Genomic DNA, 24,408 nt, shown 5'->3' on the forward strand with positions numbered 1-24,408 from the left:
TGTACAAAATCAGTGGCATAAATAGAAATGACAATTCTCTATTCTGCTGCTTCTCACAGATCTTTAACAGGAAGACCAGCATCAGTGGATACTTCACCCAGTTTAAAATGAAACACTGGTCTCTGAATCACCTTCACTCGCCTCACCATGGGAACTTTTAACTTTTAAAACGACATCTGTTCATCTTGGGTTCACACAGCCTTTTATATCCATCATGCTAAACACTTTCCAAATGTTTAGTTCTTATCTGAAGAAGTACTTCCTCTTGAAAACATTACCTAGCGGTACTCACACATTCCTGAATCTGAGTTTGTATTCTTCCTATTGATAGGTCCATAATATCGAATACATATTATTGCACTAAATACAAAATGCTGAGGTTCCATTTATGTCTTAGATGTTATTATTAGAATAATCTTCATAATCTATTTTAGAACAAAGCTAGGCCGGGCGCGGTGGCTCAAGCCTGTAATCCCAGCACTTTGGGAGGCCGAGACAGGCGGATCACGAGGTCAGGAGATCGAGACCATCCTGGCTAACATGGTGAAACCCCGTCTCTACTAAAAAATACAAAAAACTAGCCGGGCGAGGTGGCGGGTGCCTGTAGTCCCAGCTACTCGGGAGGCTGAGGCAGGAGAATGGCATAAACCCGGGAGGCAGAGCTTGCAGTGAGCTGAGATCCGGCCACTGCACTCCAGCCTGGGCGACAGAGCGAGACTCCGTCTCAAAAAAAAAAAAAAAAAAAAAAAAAAGAACAAAGCTAGTATGACTTATCTCTATCTCAATTCTATTCTTTTATTCTAAAAATGAAAAAATATAATGCATATTTGAAAAGTAATGAAAGTCATAATACTGGAAATCTTATTTTTTCCCCACAGCCACTGAACTATGAGAAAAAGAAGTCATATACCCTCAACATAGAAGGAGCAAACACACATCTTGATTTTCGCTTTTCTCACCTCGGTCCTTTTAAAGATGCTACCATGCTGAAGATCATTGTTGGGGATGTAGATGAACCACCACTCTTTTCCATGCCTTCTTATGTCATGGAAGTCTATGAAAATGCCAAGATCGGGACCGTCGTTGGCACAGTTTTGGCACAAGATCCTGACAGTGCTAATAGCTTAGTAAGGTATGGCATGCTTCAATCATTTAGACATATAAAGATTTTTATTGCCTCTTACAGTAATTAAACATTAATAAAATTACACTTAAAATGCTTTATTTCTACATTGTTTTCTGTGAATGTACTTAAATTATAATATTAATTGATTTTTATCTGAGTAGCTTAGCGGATGGATTTTTGTCACATTAAGAACATATTTTGCTATCTCCATGAATGTCTTATTGGCCACACGTTAATTTTTCCACTTGACTTAATGAATGTGAGTGTAATTGATTGAGAAAATTGTTGTAGAGCTATTTAATCACAAACTGGAGAATCTATTCGTCCCTTAATGATAGGAAGTTTAGATATAGCACAAAATGTGATGATCTGGGGATAATACTCATCTCTAACTGACTCTGGTTCCTTTGGTCAGCCTAGCTGTGTGGCTTTCTCTTTACATGTAAAAGTGGAAAAAGAATGTCTGTGTCTCAGAGCTATTGTGAGGATGCATGAAGCAATGTGCATAAAGCACCCAGCAAAGCGGCCTGCACCTAGTAGTCACTCAATAAGTGCTAACTTGTCCAAGACAGTATAAGATGCAAAAAACTCTGAATACAGGAAAATCAGTGTGGGAACACTATTGTGTCTACTTACTAGCAGAGTGATCTTTTGCAGTCATTCAACCACGTGGAGTGTCAAATTCCAAATATGTGAACAAAGAATAATAATGCTACATAAATATGTTGATACTATTCAGTTAGATTAAAATAAAGGACTTAACACATTGCCCAGCATATAATAAGTGATCACTGAATAATATTTGTATTATTTTAATACATCATGCTGGAGAGATAATTAGAGCTTTTTCTGCATCATCCAAAGAGATTTTTTTGTGTGCCTCATTTATAACAAAATCAGAAAGGCTGTGTACATGTGTAAAACTTCTTAGATATCCTGTATTTATACGCATGGAAATCCTGTCTCTAGAAAGGTTAAAATCCTTAATAATCTTTCTATTTTTTACCATGAAGTCCTTGCTTTTCATTCACTTAACAAAAGCTAATATTCTAAATAGTCTCCTCAGTATCTATGGAATATTTGTAAAAGCTCTGAATTTTCTTTTTCATAAGCATGACTGTTTCAGTTAAAAATAATCCCCCTAGGACCCATGCAGGTAGTGAAACAATTTTCTGTGCACAAAAGTGTATATTCAACAATCCTACTCCATCTTCAAGTGCAGAAACTGTATCCTGTGACGCTAACAGCAAGAGCTAGATAATGCTTGAAGAGGGAGGGTTGGTAAATTATGTAAAATAATATGCATAAACCAAGTTACAAAAATCAGTCTCTAACTAAGGAATAGAAATCTAAGTTAACATGTTTCATTGCTCATCCAAAGGAAAGCCCATTTTGCTTCAACGTTCAGTAGAATGCCATGTTTTTAGTTATACTTTGGACCCCAAACAGTAAGTATAATTTGTTCAGGTTTTTTAAAAAAAATGTAGCACCATAAAAGATCTGTACAAATGAGACTTTCTTTACCAAAAGTACCCAATATCTTTTGAGAATAGAGATGCTTCATGATGTAAATTTGCTGTGAAAATATTAAATAAACATTGACAATATATTTTTAATTAAATTTGATACTAATGATAATTTCTGTAATTCTTAATTAAAAGAACAGGAAGTCCAACCATTCATGTTTAATTTATATTTTATTAATACAAAAATGTTGTACGTTTTGGGAGATACATGGCATAATTTGACAAATTTGTATAATCAAATCAGGGTAGTTGTGAAATTCATCACCTTATATATGCATTGTTTCTTTACACTGAGAACATTCATATCATTATCTTCTGGCTGTTTTAAAATGTACAATCCAGTGGGTACCAATATATACATTTAGATGGAAGAAATAGAACCTAGTGTTTGATAGATCAGTAGGGTGACTATAGCAATCACTTTTAGACTATGTTTTAATCACTTGTAATATGCAATATTGCAGTAGCCCTCATGATAAAGAATTATACGTGTGCACACACACACACAGACACACACACACAGCATCTTGAACTCCAGGGAAGAAATAGATGTGGAAAAAATGTGCATTGTATATCATGCATAATTCTGCACGGAAGAAGAATGAAATATCTGGGTCCTGTAGCCCAGCCAAGTTGACATGTACAATTAACCATCACACTGTGTTTAGGGTAATAATGGTCTGAGGGAGTTGTGCATGGAGAATGTATTCCAAAACTTTCTGGAGGCAATGAGCTGAGGAAAATTGAATTGAGGCTCATAATCCAATTAGAAATTACAGAAATGAAGAATGAAGGAAAGAATTGTAGTTTATTGTACCTGAGGAGCTTGGGTTACCTGTGGGAATAGGAAGTAATGAGATTGGAGAGATAGATTAGATATAGATCATGAAACGGCTTTCTGCAATGGTACGGTCTTTGAAATTAATCCTGGCAGCAATGGCAATAGGGAGAGAAATGAGAGGAACTTTGATAATTATAACCAAAACAATGACAGGAGAATTTGCATTTCAAAATAAACAATAACCATATTTAAAATAATGTGAAAGGTAAAATATATGTGGTGAAATGTAGGTCAAAGGGAAGAAATTGAGGTCCATGACAAACATGTTTTAGCATTATTCTATATGTTCCAACATACATGAAAACACCCCTTCCCACATAGGACTGTGATTCCCATGGGGGCAAAATCCACCCCCCTACAAGGGACAGTAGAAAATGTCTGGAGACATTTCTAGTTATTACAGCTTGGGATAGTGTCTTAGTCACTTTAGGCTGCTATAACAAATTACCTTCTACTGTGTGGTATAAACAAGATACATTTATTTCTCACAGCTCTAGAGGCTGGGAAGTCCAAGATCAAAGGGCCAGCCTATCTGATATCTGGTGAGTGTCTGCTTCCTGGTTTGCAGAGGGCCCTCTTCTCCCTACATTTTCACATAGTGAAGAGCAGAAAGAGAGAAAGAAAGCAAACTATTCTGTTTCTTTTTATGAGAGCACACATCACACCATGAATGTCCCACCTGTTTTCTCTCTTAGTCAGTTTGGCTGCTAAGAAGAATTACCATAGTCTTGATGACTTATAAACAACTGCAATTTATTTCTCACAGTTCTTGAGGCTGAGAGTCTGAGATTAGGTTGCCAGAATTGTCGGGTTGTGGTGAGGGACCTCTTCTGGATTGCAGACTGCCAAGGTCTCGTATTCTCACATCTTGGAAAGAGGTAGCTAGCTCCAAGCTCTTCTTGTAAGGGCACCAGTCCCATTCATGACAGTTCCATTCTCATGGCCTCATAATCACCTCCAGAAATGTGTACTTCCACATGCCATTACATTGTTGATTATGGTTTACTATATGAATTTGGGGGAGGGGGATAAAAGCATTCAGCTTATAGCAGGTAGGGTATTACTGGCATCTAGGGGTGGAAGTCAGGAATGGTGCTAAACGTTCTGAAACACAGGACAGTTCCCACAGAAATTATCTGGCACCAAGTCAATAGTGCTAAGGTTGAGAAAACCTGACATAGAGTAAAACAAACTAAATGGCAAATTAGTAAAACTGGAGTACTAATTGTATTCATGGGAAGAAATTTTGAAAAGCTATTTTTTGGAGATGGGTGTCTATACAAATCATATACATGAATAGTTATGTGAATGTTTCAATGTGTACTTTCAATCAATTTAAATATGATGTCATTAATTGTCTCAGTAATTAGCCTATATCATTGGGAGCATTTGAGTGAATACTCACTAGGAAACATGTACTCTCCTGGTTGTTGGGATGCAAAGATGATTGGTACATAGTTTGCAAATGTTAAGAAGGGAAGCATAAATCTATTAGCATATGCATTATTCTTTCTGCTTTGTTTTGGTTAGAGAACTAAAATGAATCCTGCTAAAGCTGCCTTAAAATAATTAGCCTCCATAGCTTCTGTTTGGGGGCATAATTTGCATAAATTTATTCTTGATTTTAATAAAAATGTGTCATTCATGTGGGCCTCTGGGTACAAATAGTGAATTTAAAAAACAGAAAACATTAATAAAAACAAAAGCAAGCCTTATACTTCCACCTTTCTCAGGGACCAAATGTTTGTACTAATTAAGGAAAAGCACGCTGAAAAGATGTACTTTGCAGTGTGCCCTGAAATGCAATTAACTCCAAGTCTGTAGAATTGGTAATGAAAGGGAGTTTGAGCTTTGCAAGCATTTGTGAAAAGCTTCCTGACTTCGGTCTTTTGTATTTTACTATTGTACTTTTGTACTTCGGTCTTTGTATTCTACCGTTGTACTTTCATAACTTATTAGTAAGACTCTTCAGATTTCATAGGGAATATAATACCTAGGTTTTGTCTGTTTCAACTCTAACCAAGATGTGTAACTTGTAGCAATATAAAGTATATATAAAATGTAAAATAAATTCTTGTTGATTGTAATCACCATGTCAGGCTGTAAAATACTAGCTGTTGTTCCTTCTAACTATATTTTTTACCCAGTCATCATCCCCAATTATCCACCCCACCACCACTACCCTTCCTAGCCTCTGACAACCATTATTCTACCCTCTATCTCCTTGGGTTCAACTGTTCTAATTTTTAGCTCCCACATATGAGTAAGAACATGTGAAGTGTGCCTTTCTGTGCCTGGCTTATTTCACTTAACATAATGTCCTGCAGTTCTATCTATGTTGCAAACGACAGGATCTTATTCTGTTTTATGGCTGAATTACTGTATTGTGTGTATGTACCACATTTTCTTTATCCATTCATCTATTGATGGACACTTAGGTTGCTTTCAGATCTTGGCTGTTGTGAATAGTGCTGCAGTGAATATGGGAGTACTGATATCTCTTCAGTGTACTGATTTCCTTTCTGATATGGTTTGGCTGTGTCCTCACCCAAATCTCATCTTGAATTATAGCTCCCATAATTCCCACGTGTTGTGGGAGGGATCTGGTGGGAGATAATTGAATCTTGGGGGTGGTTTCCCCATAGTGTTCTCATGGTAATGAATAAGTCTCACAAGATCTGATGGTTTTATAAGGGGTTTCCCCTTTCACTTGGCTCTCATTGTCTCTTGTCTGCTGCCATGTAAGATGTGCCTTTTGCTTTCCACCATGATTGTGAGGCCTCCCCAACCACGTGGAACTGTGAATTCATTAAACCTCTTTTTCTTTATAAATTATCCAGTTTCAAGTATGTCTTTATCAGCAGCATAAAAATGGACTAATACACTTTCTTTTTCATATATACATAGCAGCAGGATTGCTGGATCGTAGGTAGCTCTATGTTTAGCTTTTAAGAAACTGTCAAATTGTTCTCCATAGTGGTTGTAATAATTTACATTCCCACCAACAGGATATGAGGGTTCCATTTTCTCCACATCCTTTGCCATCATTTTTTATTGCCTGTCATTTTAATATAAGCCATTTTAACTGGGGTGAGATGATTTCTCATTGTAGTTTTGATTGGCATTTCTCTGATGATCAGTGATGTTGAGCACCTTTTTATATGTCTGTTTGCTATTTGTATGTCTTCTTTTGAGAAATATCTACTCAGATCTTTTGCCCATTTTTTAATCAGATTTTTAGATTTTTTTGTATAGATTTATTTCAGCTCCTTATATATTCCAGTTACTAATCCCTGGACATATGGGTAATTTGAAAATATTTTCTTTCATTTTGTGGGTTGTCACTTTCCATTGTTGATTGTTTTCTTTGATGTACAGAAGCTTTTTAACTTGATGTGATCCGATTAATCTATGGTTTATTTGGTTGACTGTGCTTGCAGCATATTACTCAAGAAATCTTTGTTCAGGTGAGTGTCCAGGAGAGTTTTCCCAATGTACTCTCTTCAGAGTTTCACAGTGTGAGTTCATAGACTTAAGTTTTAATACATTTTGAATCAATTTTTGTATATAGCTAGAGATGGGTGTCTGGTTTCAATTATCTGTGTATGGATATGCAGTTTTCCCAGCACCGCTGAAGAGTCATTTATTATAGTTATTGCAGACTGGACTTGTTTGTGCCTGTCATTCTTGGGGACTCTTCTAAGTACTCAAAGGGGATTAACTGAGTGTTGTAATCTAAGTCTTTGGTCATTGCAGCTATATCTACGTTAGGAGGCACCCCAAGCCCAATAATGTTGTGACTCTGAGCATTGTGGAGGTACTGCTGTAGTGGTCTTGCGTAAAATCTAAGATAATTCCCTGTATTGCTAGGCAAAGACTCTTGTTCTCTTCTCTTACATTCCCCTAAACAAATGGAGTTTCTCTGTCCATGTTGATCTGCCTAGAGCTCAGCAGAGGAGTGACATAAGCATCACTGTAGCCACTAATACCAAGACTGCACTGGGTCAGATGAAATGAGCATAACACTGGATCTCACCCAAGGCCACTGATTACTAATGCCTGGCTACTACCAATATTGCCTTAAGACCCAGGGCTCTTCATTACATTCATCTTGCACTACATTAGCAAGTAGTGAATCCAGCCAGGATTGTGTCCTTCCTTTCAGTGATGCTAGCTCCCATGTTCTGCAGCCCAAGCAGGTCTAGAAATGCTGTCCAGGAGCCACAGCCTGGATTTGAGAAATTTAGGAATGTATTTGGTGCTCTATTCTACTGTGACTGAGCTGACACCCCAGCCACAAGATAAAGTTCTTCTCACTCTTCCTTCTTCTCTTCTCAAGCAGAAGGAATTTCTCCTGCTGTGGTATGTACTGCCTGGGTACCGCCCATCTTTACTCAAGGCCCATGGGCTCTTCCGTCAGCTTTTGCTGAACACTGCCTGGACTGAGTCTCTCCCTTCAGGGCAGTTAGCTCCACTCTAGCCCAGCGTGGGTTTAGAAATGCTACCCTTGACCCAACGCCTGGAATCAGGCACCCCAGGAGCCTGTTTGGTGCTCCACCTCTCTGTGGTTAAGCTGGTATCCAAGCCGCAAGACAAATTCCCCATTACACCTCCTTTTCCCGTCCTTGAGCAGAAGGAGTCTCTCCCCATAGCCACTATATCTGGGAATACCCTGGGTTACACCTGAGTCTCATTCTCATCAAAAGCCCACGATGAGTAGTATCTGGCTAGAGTTATGCTTACTCAAGGTCCAAGGGAGCTTTAGTAAGGAGGTCATGAATTCCACCAGGACTGGGTTCTTCCCTTCAAGGCAGCAGGTTCCCTTCTGGCCCAGGTGTGTCTAGAAATGTCTGAGAGCCAGGGCTTCAGGATTCTGTTTGCTGCCTTATTCTACTGTGTCTGAATTTGTATCCAAGTTGCAAGATGAAGTCCTTTTTACTCTTCCCTCACTTCTACTCATGTGGAAGGAAGGGGTCTCTCCCAGAGCTGCAAGTTGCACTGCCTGGGGTTGGGGGAGGGGTGGCAGAAGCACTCCCTTGACCACTCCAGCTGGCTTCTCACTATGTTGTCTGCACTCCAGATCCAGTGGCTCCAAGCCCAGCACAGCACCAAGGGTGACTCAGGAATTGCAGTCCTTCCGGCCCAGACTGCCTTTCAAGTTTATTTAGGACTCCAGAGTGCTTTAGGGCACAGTGGTGGGGCTAGCCAGAACTCAGGTTTCAACCACGAGGTTGGATTATTTCTCTCTAGCCTGTGCTGGTCTCAAGTCTCACTCCATAGGTGCAGGCTGCGTTCTGTCCCTTTTTGCTTTCTGCTCTCACGGGGGTACTGAGTTCCAATGCAAAGTCTCATAATCATTGTGTTCTCCCTCGCCAAAGTGCACAGATTCTCTCTTTGTGCTCTGCTGCCACTACCAGGGGATGAGGGAGGGGTTGTGTAAGCGATTCAAGGTTGTCTTTCCTGTGCTCTTCTGTGCCCTGTTCATTAATATAATGTAAATACCAAGTACTCTGATCAGACACCTGATTTTTAGTCCTTATGAAGGTGTTTTGTGATTCTTCAATTCAGTGTTCCTGCAGGGTTGACAATCTTTGTAGGGTTCTATACTGATATCTTGCTCCACCTTCTTCTCCAATCATCACTTTTTGAAAAAATAAAATCAGAGGCTGACTGTTTACCAGCAGTGAAGTCTTTCATTTAAACAGGCTACACCATTTGCTCACAAATTACAAACAGAATTCAGGAATTTCACAGATTAGCTACTGAGAGATGAGCAATCTCATGTTGAGAACAAGAATCTAGAGAGCTTTTGGAAATGTGGCCTTATGACACGTGACTATTAAATAGTTGCCATTCATTGTCTTCTATCTGTTGGCCATGGACTTTATATTATCATTCTGTAAACTGCTTTGCAACACTGAAACTGTCTATATTATTGATTCCATTCTATAGAAGAAGAAACTAAAGTTCAAAAAATTAACTAACTTGATTCTGTTTTCAGAGTGATAACATGACATTTTAATACAAATCCAATTTTGCTTTACTCTGAAAACTTGGTTTTTGTAACCCAATATCCTCCCTCTTATACACTATAGCTAATAAAAAATGAAAACATATTAACAAAATGACTACATTTCCAAAAATCAAGTGTCAAAAATTAGAAACAAATGTATATTATAAATGCTCAGAGAACCATTAATCAAATGCCACTACCTGGGGCCTTCCCTTTTATGGGTTTACTCCACACACTGGAAAAGGGGATGCTAAAAACTGGCAAGTCTTTTTTTAACTTTAGCATCTTAGTAATAAACTTGCTCTTAATTTTATAGTTTTTCAATATTGTAGTTAAAGATGTACATTACTTGATTTAGTATTTAAAAAAAAAGTTGGAGTCCCTAAATCAACATTTCTCATATGATGAAAAGCTTTAGCACCTGAATTTACATGACTGAGTATATGTCCCATCTTTCCTTCTTTGCATCCTGATTTATGACCTGAATTTATCTACACATTTACTTCTTGTTGAGAATTTGAATGTTTTTGTTGAATAATAACTTTAAAGCAATAGATAATTAAATATTTTGCATAATCATTTCAAATGCTTATGATGACACTATCTATAAAATAAACCATAACCCAAATGTATTGTGATCACATTGGAAACTTAGCCAGATTTAAAAATATTTTTAAATTTTAAACATAGGGGATACTTTTAAAGAAATGGATGCAAAGTATTAAAAGTATTTCCTCAGCCTATTCAGAGATTTATTGTGACCTTGGTAAGGTGAATTTATTGGTAAATAATGGTACACTGAATATACTGGAAGCATTCACTTCTTTTTGTTTTTTGTTTGCGTTCTTCTATACTTTTGAAATTTTCACATAATTGCTGATGAGTTGGATTAGAAATACCAAATTATTTTGGATGTTATAACAACAAAAAAAAAAAAGAGAGAGATTTTGAAATAATGATAAGGTCTTTTGGCAAAGTTCGAGAGGGAAAGTGAAAAGAACTTATTAAGCGTTTGAATGCAGGATTTCAACTTTTGAAAAGAAAGATGAAAAATAACCAGTAAATATATTTTAAAATGTGTTCATGTTAAAGGTATCTAATACACAATAACTTTTTCTTACAGACCAAATTTAGTTATAAAAGTTTACCTTACTGATAATATAAAATTATTTCCTTGTTCTCTTCATGGCAATCATCAATGTATCATCAACAAAACTCAGCCATTGTGTTCTGATCCAAAGGAAACAGTCCATTATGGATATTTAATGCAAATCCAGTAGAGACAGACAGAAAGTAAACTCTTGCTTAAAATCAAAAGTCTTTGTCTATAACCTGTGTTTTGAAATTGTATTACATTACATATTGCTGATATTAGAACACTGAGATTGATTAATGGTTTTATTGTCCAATGTCATAAACACGTGATGCTTGAGAACTCAAGGGGACATAAAGATGACTAAGACAACTCTGTTCTTTCACAGATGAATGCATCTGTAGACTTTGAAGGCTGAATGGTCCAAAAGCATATAGTTAAAGATATTATCTGATATAAAATGATTTTTTTTCCATAGGCAAAACTTTATAACACATTTAGTCATACAACTACTTTTTTTTCTATTTTGGCCTATTTAAAAAAAATTCAATATGTTTTTTGGGAACAGGTGGTGTTTGGTTACATGAATATTTTATTTAGTGGTGATTTTTAATATTTTGGTGCACCCATCACCTGAGCAGTATACACTGAACCCAATGTGTAGTGCTTATCCTTCACCCTCACACCCTTTCCCCCAAGTCCCCAAAATCCTTTGTATCATTCTTGTGCCTTTGCATCCTCATAGCTTAGCTCCCACTTATGAGTGACAAAATACAATGTTTGGTTTTCCATTCCTGAGTTATTGAACTTAGAATAATAGTTTCCAATTCCATCCAGGCTGCTGCAAATGCCATTATTTCATTCATTTTTATGGCTGACTGGTATTCCATGGTATATGTATACCACATTTTCTTTATCCATACATTGATTGATGGGCATTTGGTCTGGTTCCATATTTTTGCAATTACGAATTGTGCTGCTATAAACATACCTGTGCAGGTATCTTTTTTGTATAATGACTTCTTTTCCTATGGGTAGATGCCCAGGAGTGGGATTGCTGTTTTAAGCAGTAGATATCCTTTTAGTTCTGTGAGGAATCTCCACACTGTTTTCCATAGTGGTTGTACTAGTTTGCACCCCCGTAAAAATGTTCCCTTTTCACCACATCCATGCCAACATCTATTATTTTTTGATTTTTTGATTATGGTCATTCTGGCAGGAGTGAAGTGGTATCACACTGTGATTTTGATTTGCATTTCTCTGATAATTTGTGATGTTGCATTTTTTCCATATGTTTATTGGCCATTGGAATATCTTATTTTGAGAATTGTCTATTCATGTCTTTAGCCCACTTTTTGATGGGATTGTGTGTTTGTTTTTTCTTGATGATTTGTTTAAGTTCCTTGTAGATTGTGGATATTAGTCCTTTATAGGATGTATAGATTATGAAGATTTTCACCTACTCTATGGGTTGTCTGTTTACTGATTATTTCTTTTACTGTGCAGAACCCTTTTACTTTAATTAAGTTCCATCTATTTGTCTTTGTTTTTGTTGTGCTTGCTTTTGGATTCTTGGTCATGAAATCTTTGTCTAAGCCAATTTCTAGAAGGATTTTTCCAATGTTATCTTCTAGAAGTTTTTATGGTTTCAGGTTTTAGATTTAACTCTTTGATCCATCTTGAGGTGATTTTCGTATAAGGGTGAGAAATGAGGATCCAGCTTCATTCTTCTACATATGGCCTGCCAGTTATCCCAGCACAGTTTGTTGAATTGGGTGTCTTTTTCCCACTTTACATTTCTGTTTGCTTTGTCAAAGATCACATGACTGTATTTGGCTTTATTTCTGGGTTCTCTATTCTGCTTCATTGGTTTATGTGCCTACTTTTATACCAGCACCATGCTGTTTTGGTGACTATAGCCTTATAATATAGTTGAAGTCAGGTAATGTGATGCCTCCAGAATTTTTCTTTTGCTTAGTCTTGCTTTGGCTATGCGGCTCTTTTTTGGTTCCGTATGAATTTTAGCATTTTTTTTCTGGTTTTGTGAAGAATGATAGTGGTATTTTGTTAAGAATTGCATTGAATTTGTATATTGCTTTTGGCAGTATGGTCATTTTTACAATATTGATTGAATCCATCCATGAGCATGGAATATGTTTCCATTTGTTTATGTTGTCTATGATGTATTTCAGCAGTGTTTTGTAGTTTTCCTTGTAGAGGTTTTTCTCCTTCTTGGTTAAATATATTCCTAAGTTTTGTTTGTTTATTTGGTTGGTCGGTTGGTTTTTTTGCAGCTATTGTAAAGGGGTTGAGTTCCTGATTTGATTTTCAGGTTGGTCATTGTTAGTGTATAGCAGAGCTACTGATTTTGTACACATTATTTTTGTACCCTGAAACTTTGCTTAATTCTTTTACCAATTCTAGGAGCTTTTTGCATGAGTCTTTAGGATTTTCTAGGTACAGGGTCATGTCATCACCGAACAGCAACAATCTGACTTCATCATTACCAGTTGGATGCCCTTTATGTCTTTCCCTCATTTGACTGCTCTGGCTAGGACTTCTAGTACTTGAAGAGAAGTGATTAGAGTAAGCATCCTTGTCTTGTTCCAGTTCTTAGGGGAAATGCTTTTAACTTTTCCCTGTTGGCTGTGGGTTTGTCATAGATGGCTTTTATTACCTTACAGTATGCCCCTTCTTTGGTGATTTTGATGAGTGTTTGAATCATAAAAGGATGCTGGATTTTGTTCAAATGCTTTTACTGCATCTATTGAGATAATCGTGTGATTTTTGTTTTTAATTCTGTTTATGTGATGTACCACATATATTGACTTGTGGATGTTAAGCCATACCTGCATGCCTGGTATGAAACCTACTTGATCATGGTGGAATATCTTTTTGATATGCTGTCAAATTCTGTTAGACAGTATTTTCTTGAAGATTTTTGCATATATGTTCATCCGGGTCTGTAGTACAGCAGAAGAAAAGAAATAACAAAGATCTGAGCAGAACTAAATGAAATTGAAACAAAAAAACACACAATACAATAGATAAATGAAACAAAAAGCTAGTTATTTTAAAAGGTAAATAAAAATGGTAAACATTAGTGAGATTAACCAAAAAGAGAAGCAAGAAGATCCAAACAAGCTCAATTAGAAATGCAACAGGAGATATTACAACTGGTAACCACAGACATACAAAAGAGCATTCTAGGCTTCTATGAACAACTTTGTTCAACTAGAAAACCAAGAGGAGATAGATACTTTCCTGAACATATGCAACCCTCCTAGATCATGTTCATAAGGGTCTGATGCATATATATTCACCCAGTCTGTGTATTGGTCTGTAATATTCTTTCTGTTTTGTTATGTCCTCTTTTGGTTTTAGTATTAGAAACACACTGGCTTCATAGAATGACTCGGGGAGGATTCTCTCCTTCTCTGTCTTGTGGAATAGTGTCAATAGGATCGGTACCAATTCTTACTTGAATGTCTGATAGAAATCAGTCATGAATCTGACTGGTGCTGTACTTTTTTTTGTTGGTAACTTTTTAATTACCATGTCAGTCTCACTGCTTGTTATTTGTCCGTTCAGAGTTTCTATTTTTTCCTTGTTTAATCTAGAAGGATTGTATATTTCCAGGAATTTATCCATCTACTCTTGGTTTTCTATTTTACGTGCATAAAGTTGTTCATAATAGCCTAGAATGCTCTTTTGTATGTCTGTGGTATCAGTTCTAATATCTCCTGTTTTATTTCTAATTGAGCTTTTTTGGATCTTCTTGCTTCTCTTTTTAGTTAATCTCACTAATGGTCTATCATTTTTATTTATCTTTTTAAAGAACTAGCTTTTTGTTTCATTAATCTATTGTATTATGTGTTTTTTGTTTCAATTTCATTTAGTTCTGCTCTGATTTTGTTATTTCTTTTCCTCTGCTGTGTTTCAGTGTGGTTTGTTCTTTTTTCTCTACTTCCTTGACATGTTACCTTAGATTGTCTATTTGTACCCTTTCAGACTTTTTGATGTAGGCATTTAATGCTATGAACTTTCCATTTGGCACCACTTTTGCTGTATCCCAGAGGTTTTGATAGGTCATATTACTATTGTCATTCAGTTCAAAAAAATTTTTAATTTCCAATTTTATTTCATCTTTGTCTCAATGATCATTCAGAAGCAGGTTATTTAATTTTGATGTATTTGCATGGTTTTGAGGGTTCATTTTAGAGTTGATTTTCAATTTTATTCCAATGTGGTTTGAGAGAGTACTTGATATAATTTTGATTTACTTAAATTTGTTGAGAATTGTATTGTGGTCTATCATATTGTCTGTCTTGGAGAATGTTCCACATGCTGATGATTAGAATGAATATTCTGCAGTTGTTGGGTAGAATGTTCTTTAAAGATTTGTTAAGTCCATTTGTTCTAGGATGTAGTTTAAGTCTCTTGTTTCTTTGTTGACTTTCTGTCTTCATGACCTGTCTAGTGCTGTCAGTGGAGTATTGAAGTCCCCCACTATTACTGTGTTGCTGTCTATCTCATTTCTTTGGTTTAGTAACAACTGTTTTATATTTAATAAATTTAGAATCTGCAGTGTTACGTGCATATATATTTAGAATTGTGATTTTTTTCTGTTGGACTAGTTCTTTTATCGTTACATAAAGCCCCTCTTTTTTTTTTAACTGCTGTTGTTTTAAAGTTCATTTTGTCTGATATAAGAATAGCTACTCCTGTTTGCCTTTGGTGTCCATTTGCATGAAATATCTATTTCCACCCCTTTATCTTGAGTATATTAGTCCTGTGTCAGGTGAGTCTCTTGAAGGCAGGAGATACTTGGTTGGTGAGTTTTTATTCATTCTGCCATTCTGTATCTTTTAAGGGCTGCATTTAGGCCATTTATATTCAGCATTAGCACTGAGATGTAAGGTACTATTCTATTCATTATGCTATTTTTTTGCCTGACTACCTTGGTTTGTTTCATTGTGTTATTGTTTTATAGGTTTTCTGAGGTTTATGCTTTAAGGAGATTCTATTTTGGTGTATTTTGATAACTTGTTTCAAGATTTAGCTCTCCTTTTAGCAGTTCTTGTAGTGCTGGCTTGGTAGTGGTGAATTCTCTCAGCATTTGTTTATCTGTAAAAGACTGTATTTTCCCTTCATTTATGAAATTTAGTTTTGCTGGATACAAAATTCTTGACTGATGATTGTTTTGTTCAAGCAGGTGAATGATAGGACTCCAATGTCTTCTAGCTTGTAGGATTTCTGCTGAGAAATCTGCCATTAATCTGATAGGCTTTCCTTTATAGGTTGCCTGGTGTTTTTGTTTGTTTATTTGCTTTTCCACACATTTCTTAAGATTATTTCCTTCATCTTGACATGAGATAACCTTATTACTAGGTGCCTAGTAAATGATCTTTTTGTGATTAAGTTTCCAGGTGTTCTTTGAGCTTCTTGTATTTGAATGTCTAGATCTCTAACAATGCTGGAGAAGTTTTCTACAATTATTCCCTAAAATGTGTTTTCCAAACTTTTAGACTTCTCTTCTTCCTTGGGAGCACCAATTATTTTTAGGTTTGTTCATTTAACATAATTCCAAACTTCTTGTAGTCTTTGGTCATTTTTTAAATTATTTTTTTCTTTTTCTTTGATGAATTGAGTTAATTCGAAAGTCTTGTCTTCAAGCTCTATAGTTTTCTTCTTCTACTTATTTGATTCTGTTACTGAGACTTTCCAGTGCATTTTGCATTTCTCTAAGTATGTCCTTGATTTCCAGAAGTGGTGATTTTTGGTTTTTTTTTTTTTTATTTTACTTATGCTATCTATTTCAGTGGAGATTTTTTCATTCATAACTTGTATAATTTTTTGGATTTCTTTAAGTTGAACTTCTTCACTTTTCTCTAGTGCTTCCTTGATTGGCTTAATAATCAGCCTTCTGAATTCTTTTTCTGGCAATTCAGAAATTTAGTCTTGGTTTGGATCCATTGCTGGTAAGCTAGTGAGAGCTTTTTGGGGTGTTAAAGAACCTTGTTTTGTCATGTTATCAGAATTGTTTTTCTGGTACCTTCTCATTTGGATAGACTATATCAAAGGAAAGATGTGGGATGCAGGGCTGCTGTTCAGATTCTTTTTTCCCACAGGGTATTTCCTTGATGTGGTGTTCTTCCCTTTCCTCTAGGGATGGGGCTGCCTGAGAACCAAACTTCAGTGATTGTTATCACCCCTCTCGATCTAGTCAGCCAATGGAGTTACCAGGCACTGGGCTGATACTACAGTGTGATTTGCAAAATGTCCTGTGATATGACCCATCTTCAGGTCTCTCAGCTGTGGATACCAGCACCTACATCATTATAGGTAGCAAGGGAGTGAAGTGGACTCTGTGAGGATCCTTCATTGTATTTTTATTAAGTGTGCTGGTTTTGTGTTGGTTAGCCTCCAGCCAGGAGGTGGTGCTTTCAAGAGCGTATCAGCTGCAGTTGTATAGGGAGGATCAAGCAGTCCACAGAGCCATACTGCTCCCAAGAGATTATGTACTTTGTCCTGGGCTACCAGGGTGGGTAGAGAAAGGCCGTCAGGTGGGGTCAGGGTTAGGCTTTTCTGAGCTCAGACTCTTGGCAGCTCTTGCTGTGGCTGCTATGGAGGATGGGAGTATGGTTCCCAGGCCAATGGAATTATGTTCCCAGGGGGATTATGGCTTTCTCTGCTGCATCACACAGGTCACCCAGGAAGTGGGGAAAAGCCAGCAGTACAGGCCTCACCTTGATCTCATGCAGCCCACAGCCCAAACAGCTGGTGTCATTCCCATCCCGTCCCATGCAACAGCACCAAGTTTATTTCCAGGCAGCTGGTGATTAGAGCTAAGAACTTGCCCCAGGCTACAAGCCTCCCAGCTGAGAAAGCAAGCTGACTCACAATTCCTCAGCTATCCCATGGAGCCTGCAGCTGCAGTCCACTTCTTTCAAAGGGTCTGTAGACTCTGTTGACTTTCCTGGTTTGTTCCTGTTGTAGTTCTTGGAGCAAAAGTTCACAATGTGGGTCTCCACACGCTGCTCTGTCGGTCCGTGTGGGAGCTGCCAGTTTGTCCTGCCTCCTCTTCACCATTTCTCCTGGCTCTGGTCATACAACTTCTGAAATAGCATTTGGTATAAATATCATTTTGATGCTGATCTCACATAGGATAAAGTGAATATACAATGATAAGAGTGTTATGTGTCACAGTTATTATATTAGAGTAGATTTGGGATCTATTTGAACATTTCCTCCATTATAGTAATCTTTTTGGCCACATGTGCTTGTTGATTGATCCAAAGTGTTAACTAGACATACCAACAAGTAGCTTATTTTTCCCCCTTAGATTCAACCTGAAGCCTAAACTAATTAAATAATTAATTAATAATTGAGACTGGACAAGAATGTGGTCACTTTTTCATGTTTCATTAAAGATATAAAAGACCTCTAAAAATCTTCAACTTTTTGTTAAAGTTCATCTAACAGCCTGATGTCACCACCACGTGACCAAATCAGGCTTACCCCTAGGAAGGGAACCTATGTCCTGGGAGGGTGTGCATAATTAGAATAAGTACCTTAGCCCTAGCTTAGTGATACTCTATAGATCTACTAACAGGAGAATGACATCCTAATAGCTTATGTATTTCATGTGAGTTTTCCAAAAAGACAAAATATTCTTTTTTTTTTTTGTCCATTTTTTTTTTTTTTAGATGGAGTTACACTCTTCTTTCCCAGCCTGGAGTGCAGTGGCATGATCTTGGCTGTGGGCAACCGCCACCTCCCAAGTTCAAGAGATTCTCCTGCCTTAGTCTCCCATGTATATGGGATTACAGGCATGTACCATTACTCTTGGCTGATTTTTGGATTTTTAGTAGAGACAGTGTTTGGCCATGTTAATCAGGTTAGTCATGAACAAAAAATTCGAATAAGGTTTTGTAGCATTTCTAGAACTCAGGATTAATGGAATTTCTGGTATCTCACTTACTTAGAGGCATAAATACCAGGAAGAAACATTATAATTGCCTGTGCAGAGGTTTAGCTTAATTTTGTTTCATTGGATGGAAGTTTTGATTCAAGAGGTTAAAAAGTATACATATGTAACAAACCTGCACGTTATGCACATGTACCCTAGAACTTAAAGTATAATAAAAAAAATAAATAAATAAAAAATAAAAAAAAACAAAAAAAAACAAATCACCCCATTAAAAAAAAAAAAGTATCCCCAAATATCCATGTGCTATGTGTGCTGCCCATCTTATTAAGCATGTAAGCACAATACTCACTTTATGTGAGAAATTATACCTTCATTTTTTAGAAGGATTATTTTCTCAAAGCATGGCTTGTGTATTAAATTGCATTCCCAATGTTAACAAAGAGAATCATAATTTTAAGCTATATTTCAGGTGTGTGACTTTTTGTGAAGCTAAAGGTGAGTCCAAGGATCGGCACAGTGGCTCACACCTGTAATTCTAGCACTTTGGAAGGTAGAGGCGAGAGGATCATTTGAGCTCAGGAGTTCCACACCAGCCTGGGCAACATGACAAAACACTGTCTCTACAAACAAATACAAAAATTGGGGTTGCATACACCTGTAGTCCTACATACTTCAGAGGCTAAGGTGGGAGGATCGCTTGAGCCCAGGAGGCGAAGGCTGCAATAAGTCATGTTCCTGCTGCTGCACTCCAGACTGGGTGACAGAGCAATACCCTGTGTCTAAAAAAAAAAAAAAAAAAAAAAAAGAGAGACCAAGTTATGGTAATATCTCACAGGAGATGTATTGATTAAACTTTATCCCAACTATTGATTATTCTCAATAAAACTTACAAAACTATTTGGGTGACAAAATCCTAAATAAATTTGCTTTACCATTCATGTCTTGTACCTGCAAATATTTACAAAGTGACAACTGAAAGAGGTCTTCTATACTTTAAACCAGATTACGTTTCTCTAAGTAGGTCACTGTAAAAATAGATTTCTGTTACATAAGTTTTAAATTAATTTATTGTGGTGAAATGGACAGAATATAATGAAAATAAGTGCCACTGAGGACTGAACAGTTGTTATTGAAATGAAAAATAACATTTCTTATGCACTTTAATAATTATCACAAATATATACCTACATAATCAAAGGGAAGCTGAGTGCCAAATGATGACCTCCATAGTTTATTTAAAGCAGTTTCTGTGGAAGAAAATACTTGAGTAAAGGTAATCATTATTGAGATTGAATTTTTACTATAGTCATAATGTCTCTGTTTGTTGGTCTCTAAAGTACTAATTTAAATAATCATTTTTCATCTCATTTCAATATACTGCATTTTCTTTTTACTTTCATCATTACTTTAAAACATTTACTAGAGATAAGAAATGGTGCAGAAGTTGAATGATAGAACAGAGAGCAGTGTAGAAATACAAAATTATAGGGAGTATTTCTAAGTTGTATTGGAAACTTGGCAAGATCTCCTGTACTGGGTGAGGCATGAATGGGTCCAATTATCTGCCAGTGTGAAATTAGTTAAGGTTTGCCCATGCGTCTTTTCCAGTCTGATAAAGACTACTGAGCAAATTTGAGTTGTCAGTAACTTAATTGCACTTTCTCTGATCTGTAACTAGGAGACATCTTATTGATCATTGATCATACAACTTCCAGAGTAGCATTTAATGAAGATACCATTTTGATACTTATTTCACACCTAATATAGTGAACATGTGGTGGTTATAGGGTTTGAATTATGTATCACAATTGTCATATAAGAGTAGCCCTTGAGTCTATTTCAACCTTTTCGCCCTAATATTAACCCTTTTGGCCACGTATGCTTGTAGATTAGTACAGGATATTAACAAGATATACCACAAAGTAGTTGCTTTGGTTTTTTTTCTTAGATTTAAACTGAAGTCTAAAAGATGGGCTTTCACAGTCAATAATTGTATTACATCTTAAAATTATTTCCAGAACTGTGGTTCTATGTAGTTTTGTGTGAGGTGCAAATGTATTTGTTCTTTGTTCAATGTTTAGATATTACTCAATGAAAGAGTGAATAAGCCAGCTACACACCATAAAGAGAAAAAAAATTGTTTCCTGAATTAACCTAACCAATTTTAAACATAATATTAGAAATCCATGTGAAGGATGACATTAAGAATCTACAAATATCTTATCTAGATGTGAAAACATACTGACCTGGATAGGTAAGACATGATTCCTTGGCATGGTTAGTGCTACCAAAATATTTACAAAAGAAGCAAAAGACTACTATCAGTTGCATGAAATATTATCAGAGTCTCCATTGTAACTGTTGATTGATTGGTTGGCTTATTCATTCACTTGTGAGGCCAAGCAATACATCTATGTTATTATTGGTAGAAGTTAAAGAGCTTTAATGTCATATACTTTCCAAATAAAAATTGCTCTATGTGCTTTAAGCAGGAAATTAAAAATTAATTTTCTGACAGAGAATTTTCGGAAACAGGCTGAAGTTCTGGCTATTTGTACAGAGACTCTTCTTTATTCAGTAGTAACCCTTATTCATATCCCACTGTGTTTATAGTGCAGTTGTAGGAGAAAGGAACAACCAGTACCTACAATTTATGAACTGTCTTATCAAAATAGACCGAAGCTTCCCAAGAAAGAAAGAGAGAGAAACCCATCTTCCTCAGAAACCTTAAAGCAAGTTATAGCTGTTTTCTGTGAAGGCCTATCATTTAACCCTCAAGCATAAGTGATTTTCACATATCACTTCACTTCATCATCACAAGAAAACTATTATGTAAATGGTTCTCCATTTTGCTCATGGAGACAACTCAGAGAGACTAAATCTCTTAATATCACAGCACTAAGTGATACAGCTGTGATTAATAGGTTTGCTTGGTTTCAAACCTGTATTGATTATCTTACTATGGCTCAATATAATTTTCACATATATGCTAGGTCTATTTTAGAAAAATTTTTCCTGGAATTGATCTTTACATTCTAAATAAACAAGGCTAAGAATCTGTAACTTATTGTACACAGAGAGAAAGAATGTAGATGTTTTTAAGTGTCTTCAAAGACGTTACTACTTCCGATATCCGAAAATTGGGAAATTCGTCCTTGGTAAGCAACCCATTCCTCACCCTAATTCTTCTTGCTTCTTCATGTGTCTTTAAAAGTCTGTGCTCTTACAATCCAAACACTCCGGACATTTTTTTCCAATCTATGTATTCTCATCTTCAAAATTTTACAGAGATTATCTTTCCCTATCAAATATCTGTACTCCTTTCATCTAAAAAGAGAATAATTATATTCTTTCATTTGCTATACTAGGTGCTACAGTTTAGTCAATCCTCATCTTGTACCTAAGAATATTTTATTTTAAAAAGAGAGCTTACTACTCAAGTCTAACATGTGAATAAGGGCAGTCATATTAACTGGAACGCTGATGTGTGGAAGGGAGAAAATTACTGTTTGTTTCCTGTCTACTACAGGAAGCTTTTTTCTTCTTCTTTCTCTCTTTCTAGTCTAGCAGCCAATACCAGTAGTCTGCAAAATGCTATCTCATCTCTGAAGGAATTCCAAACCAGATCTAAGATCTTTCTTTCTCTCTGTTTTTCTCTAATATATCATATGAAATCATCAAATTCCATACTCTCTGGATGATCTCTGATGCACATATCTCTGTTTAACTGTTATTCATCTTTCAGGACTGATCAAATACCATGTCCTCCATGACTCTTTTATGCCTTGGAATTTTATTCTCTGATCTCTTCATTAAACTCTCTGGCATCTATCATTATAATGAGTTTCCTGTCCCTTTCTCCCTCCCTCCCTCCCTCCATTTCTTTCTTGCTTGTTTCCTTGCCTTCCTTCCTTCTTTCTCTCTCCCTTTCTTTCTTCCTTCTTTCTTTCTTTCTTTCTTTCTTTCTTTCTTTCTTTCTTTCTTTCTTTCTTTCTTTCTTTCTTTCTTTCTCTCCTTCCTTCCTTCCTTCTCTTCTTTCTCTCCTTTCCTTCCTTTTCCTTCCTTTCTTCCTTCTTTCCCTTCTTCCCTCCCTCCCTCCCTCCTTTTTTCTTTCTTTCCTTTTTTTTTGGAGAGTGAGTCTCGCTCTGTCGCCCAGGCTAGAATACAGTGGCACGATCTCGGCTCACTGCAGGCTCCACCTCCTGGGTTCACGCCATGCTCCTGCCTCAGCCTCCCAAGTAGCTGGGACTACAGGTGCCCACCACCACGCCCGGCTCATATTTTTGTATTTTTAGTAGAGACAGGGTTTCACCGTGTTAGCCAGGATGGTCTGGATCTCCTGACCTCGTGATCCGCCCGCCTCGGCCTCCCAAAGTGCTAGGATTATAGGCGTGAGCCACCACGCCTGGGTTTTCTTTCTTTTTTCTTTATTTCCTTATTTTCCCAAAGTAAACTATTGGACATAGTCTCTCTTTTTAAATATATATTTCTCATTCCTTTTGTGTACTCTTTCAAATGAAAGTATTTTTGAATGAATGGATAAAGATTGTAGGGGTTTGTGCTTGTGTTGCTATAAAAATACCTGAAGCTGGGTCATTTATAAAGAAAAGAGTTTTAATTGGCTCATGGTTCTGCAGGGTGTGCAGGAAGCCTGGTGCCAGCATCTGCTTCTGGCCTCGGAGAACTTACAGTCTGACAGAAGGGGAAGGGGAGCCAGCATGTCACATGGTGAGAGTGGGAGCAGGAGTGAGAAGGGAAGGTCCCAGGCTTTTAAGCAATTAGATTTTGCATGAACTGAGTGAGAACTCACTTATCACCAAGTGGATGGGGCCAAACCATTCATGAGGGACCCACCCCCACAATCCAGTCACCTCCCACCAGGCCTCAGCTCCAACACTGGGAATTAGCTTTTTATATGAGATTCAGAAGGGAAAAACATTCAAACAATATTATCCCCCCTTTAAAATTTTCTCCTTTTAAAAACAAAGAAGCTGGCCTGGTGTGGTGGTTCACACCTGTAATCCCAGCAATTTGGGAGGCCGAGGCGGGCAGATCACCTGAGGTCAGGAGATAGAGACCAGCATGGTCAACATGGTGAAACCCCATCTCTACCAAACCTACAAAAATTAGCCGGGCGTGGTGGCAAATGCCTTTAATCCCAGCTACTGGGGAGGCTAAGGCAAGAGAATCGTTTAAACCCGGGAAGTGGAGGTTGCAGTGAGCCGAGATTGCGCCCTTGCACTCCAGCCTGGGCAACAAGAAGGACACTGCAAAAGAAACCAAGCTGATCAATATTACTCAGTAGACCTAGATTGTGTTTTAATCTCTTGCGCTATCTCCTTATTGTTGTACAAAATTCTCCATTACTCCGTCCCTTGGTTTCTTCATTTGCAAAAGGGAACTAGTAATAGTACCTACCTCATGCAGCTGTTTTGAGTGTTTAATGAACTAATGTTTATAAAGCACTTAGAACCCCATCTAGTATATTGCAAGTGCTCCATAAATGTTAACTCTTCTTACCTCTTATTAGGTAGCTTTGTTAAATAACTCATATATGTATTTAAATGTTTCCTCTCTACCTCACACATAAACCAGTACTCAAAGGTTTATATTAAGGGCCAAATCAGAATTTGAAGAAACTGTTTAAAATGTCTTATATGGCTATAAATCTTCTAGCCTCAATTTATTCTGGTTCATTTTTGATAGCTGTAACCTAGAATTTTTTTTTTTATTTAAAACCCCAATTCCACTAGTTTTATGATTAGTCAGTCCTCTTTTAGGACCTATGTGTCCTAGGCAAATGGTTACTTGATTTTGTATTTTCTAAATACTCCTGAAAATGTCAAATTAATTATTTGTAAAAAAAAAAAATCTAA

General features: G+C 36.8%; 1 protein-coding gene across 3 annotated transcripts in view; it reads left to right on the top strand.

The window, feature by feature from the left end:
- The window catches only part of CDH18 (cadherin 18, type 2), a 363,385-nt gene that overhangs the window by 256,634 nt on the left and 82,343 nt on the right, over window positions 1–24,408 (top strand). For all 3 annotated transcript variants that reach the window (XM_011947447.1, XM_011947449.1, XM_011947448.1), the window contains exon 6: window positions 879–1,132. In XM_011947447.1, coding sequence (XP_011802837.1) covers window positions 879–1,132 — 254 coding nt within the window. The remainder of the gene's footprint in view (window positions 1–878; window positions 1,133–24,408) is intronic.

The sequence above is a fragment of the Colobus angolensis genome, unplaced genomic scaffold (assembly GCF_000951035.1).
Source record: "Colobus angolensis palliatus isolate OR3802 unplaced genomic scaffold, Cang.pa_1.0 Scaffold266, whole genome shotgun sequence".
NCBI lineage: Eukaryota > Metazoa > Chordata > Mammalia > Primates > Cercopithecidae > Colobus > Colobus angolensis.